Source organism: Triticum aestivum, chromosome 7D (assembly GCF_018294505.1).
Source record: "Triticum aestivum cultivar Chinese Spring chromosome 7D, IWGSC CS RefSeq v2.1, whole genome shotgun sequence".
Classification (NCBI taxonomy): domain Eukaryota; kingdom Viridiplantae; phylum Streptophyta; class Magnoliopsida; order Poales; family Poaceae; genus Triticum; species Triticum aestivum.
The window spans coordinates 618591944-618594912 of NC_057814.1; the positions used below are offsets into that span (position 1 = coordinate 618591944).

Sequence of the window (2969 nt, forward strand, 5' to 3'; positions counted from 1 at the left end):
CCCTTTCAACATTGTTGGGGAAGAGAAGTTGGCACCACAATTGGTGTCACGAAAGCAACGTTCAACGCGAGGTCGACAAGCAACTCGCACCGGGTGGCTGACTCAGCGGGAGCTCACACATAATCTTCTTCGCTTCGATGGGGATAAGATCGAGAGCTGGACGTATGAGTGCCACCACAGACTCCTCCGTCCTCACCCCTGTCCGGAGCCCTTATAAATCCACCGGAGTCTCAGCTCTCTCCTCAACGAGGACGAACAACAGTGCAACGAAGAAATACTCTGCTTTGTGTCAAGGAATTCATGGCTACGTTCGCGACGTCGTCTTCGGCGGTGATGTGGTCGGCTCGCCCTGGGCAGGTGGCAGGGGCTCGGCGGTGCGTGGTGGCGCGTGCGTCCGCGGCGATGGCGGCACCGGCGGCGGTGGCCACAGGCAGGACGCACTACGAGGTGCTCGGGCTGGGCGCCGGGGCCAGCAAGGGCGAGATCAAGGCCGCCTACCGGCGCCTTGCCAGGGAAGTGCACCCTGACGCCGTCGGAGGTGGCGGCGACGAGGGGTTCATCCGGCTGCACGCTGCCTACGCCACGCTCGCCGATCCCGACGAGCGCGCTCGCTACGACCGGGACGTCACCTGCCGCGCCGCGGGGATGATGATGCAGCGGGCGGCCGCGGCCGGGCCGGCGTTCCGGCGGAGGACGTGGGAGACCGACCAGTGCTGGTAGGACAGGCGGACTCACGCGGCTGTCCCCCGGGACCATCGGCCGGTTCGATCAGGTACGGCGCATCATGGAGGCTGCGCTCGTTGGAGAGAAGATCCCGCCGACTGCCTTGGACCGCCACCGCCCGGTCAGAATTGGACGACTCAGATCGGGTGTGCGGACGCGGGAGCTCAGTACACGGCGGCAAGAGTCGTTTTTTAAAGATCTCTTGTGCGTCCGATTAGCCAAATGCAAATATGTAAATGAATTAGTTACTACTGTAAATTAAAGGCCATCGAATATAGTATACGTACTCCCTCTGGTTCATATCAACTGTCCCTGATTTAGTTCTTTAGAGCATCTCCAACGGTGGCTGTAAAAAACGCAAGCGCGCGGTAATGGTTTTGGCGCGCGCGGGGCGGTTTCGCGCGCTCCAGCGGGCGCGGGAAACTAATTCATTTACATATTTGCATTTGGCGGAGAGGAACGAGATGAGGGCGCCTATCGTGAGGACAAACGTACACGGAAGCAGGCCACGCTCTTCAACATCGAGCTAGGAGCAGCGTCGTCCTGGGACTCCGAGGACGATCGCTATCTTGACGCCTTCATTCAAACGTCGGAGCAGGACATCACCGAGGCGGAGTGAGAGTCGGAGGAGTCGGACCAGGAGTAGTCGGACGAGGAGTAGTAGTAGAACTATCTTTTTTTTTTATCTATCTATGCTAGAACTATCTATGTATCGTTTTATCTATCTATGTATCTTTTTTTATTTTAGTCTATCTATGCCTATCAATGAAGTTTCGAGTCGGAGTCGAGTGCGTATCTAGTTGGAGTAGACGGAGAAGACAAACAAATTTACCGCGTCTGCTGGAGCGACGCGCGTAGCGGCGAGCAAAAATCGGCTACACCGGCGCTGTAAAAGGTTTTTTAGCGCGCCGCGCATTACACCTGTTGAAATTGCTCTTACTAATATTAGGAATTAGTTACCTTCTAGTTTTTGCAGGAAATTAATTACCACTAAGCTCATTTGGCTAATCGTTACTTAATCATCATACCACTAAGGCTAACATGAAAATTATCTCTTTGAGATACTAAGCTCATTTGATTTGAAGCCTCATGCTACTTCGGGGAGCCTCACTTATAAGAGGATGTGTCGCTGGTTGAGAGCAAAGCACATCTATATAGCTAAAATGTGTCGGACGGTTTTCTTAGTTTTGAGAAGGTTCCAGACGATATTGTCTAGTTTTTATTTATTTTTTTGTCGGTTTTAATAGTTTTTTTATTTTCCTTTTCTGTTTCTTTCTTCTTCTTTTTTCTATTGTAACTTTTCGCATTTTTAGTCATGAACATTTGAATAAAACGTGAACATTTATAAAATTTCATTAACATTGTTTAAAATTTAAATTAATGGTTTTTAAATTTTATGATTGCTTTTTTAACATTTGTGAGTTTTTTTTCACAATTTATGATTTTTTTAATTGATAACATTTTTTAAAATCTAAGAGAGGTACATCCATTGACTAAAGTAATCACAAATACAACAAATCTACCATTTGTATTTATTTAAATGTTGCATCAACACAAATCTTGCCTTCTAGACCGTGGCCTCCCTTCCATGTGCAAAATTATTCAGCTAATTCTAAGTAATACCCCTGTTCAAGAATTCATCCAATTAACAAGTTAACTTACCGATTAATCCCTACTCATAGGGTCACCGAGTAACTGATAAATTAGTCGATTAACTACCAGATTAAGTTATTAATTTCCTGCTCACCAGCTAACCGAGCAGCTACCAGTTAACATTTTCATTTAGGTTATTAGTTTATAATTTATATTTTAGGTTATTTTTAATTTATTATAAATTTATATTATTATTTTTATCCGGGTTACTTTAAAATTTATGTTTTATTTAGGTTATTTTCATTTGGGTTACATTACTTTTTTATGGGAAGGTTCTATTACTAATAAAACGTAGGGTGGCCAGAATGTAAGATTTGATAGAGGTTCCCGGAGTCTTTAGTAGGTGTAGTTTGGTAGTGTTGTAAAAGATCATATAATATTTTATATGAAATTGGAGGGGACGGCCCTCTTTCGCTAAAAGAGAGCACTGGATGTCCAAATGTATATCAGAAAAGAAAATATCGCCATGATTCGGGGTGGTGCAGAGCTTATCCACTGGCAAATGAGTAGTACTACTACTGATAGTGCCTTCTCTTCGCCAGATCATCCATCTTATCAGGATATCACATATCATTAGCGTCAATAATGCATGC

General features: G+C 45.9%; 1 protein-coding gene across 1 annotated transcript; it reads left to right on the plus strand.

The window, feature by feature from the left end:
- The first annotated feature begins 220 nt into the window (after positions 1–220).
- LOC123169690 (chaperone protein dnaJ 11, chloroplastic) lies at positions 221–1023 on the plus strand. The gene has a single exon (XM_044587564.1). It carries the CDS (start codon positions 301–303, stop codon positions 718–720), a length of 420 nt encoding a protein of 139 aa, XP_044443499.1. The 5' UTR covers positions 221–300; the 3' UTR covers positions 721–1023.
- Positions 1024–2969: the final 1946 nt, after the last annotated feature.

What these genes read in the sequence shown, in the direction of transcription:
- LOC123169690 (XM_044587564.1), top strand. Translation starts at nt 301, where the DNA reads ATGGCTACGTTCGCGACGTCGTCTTCGGCGGTGATGTGGTCGGCTCGC.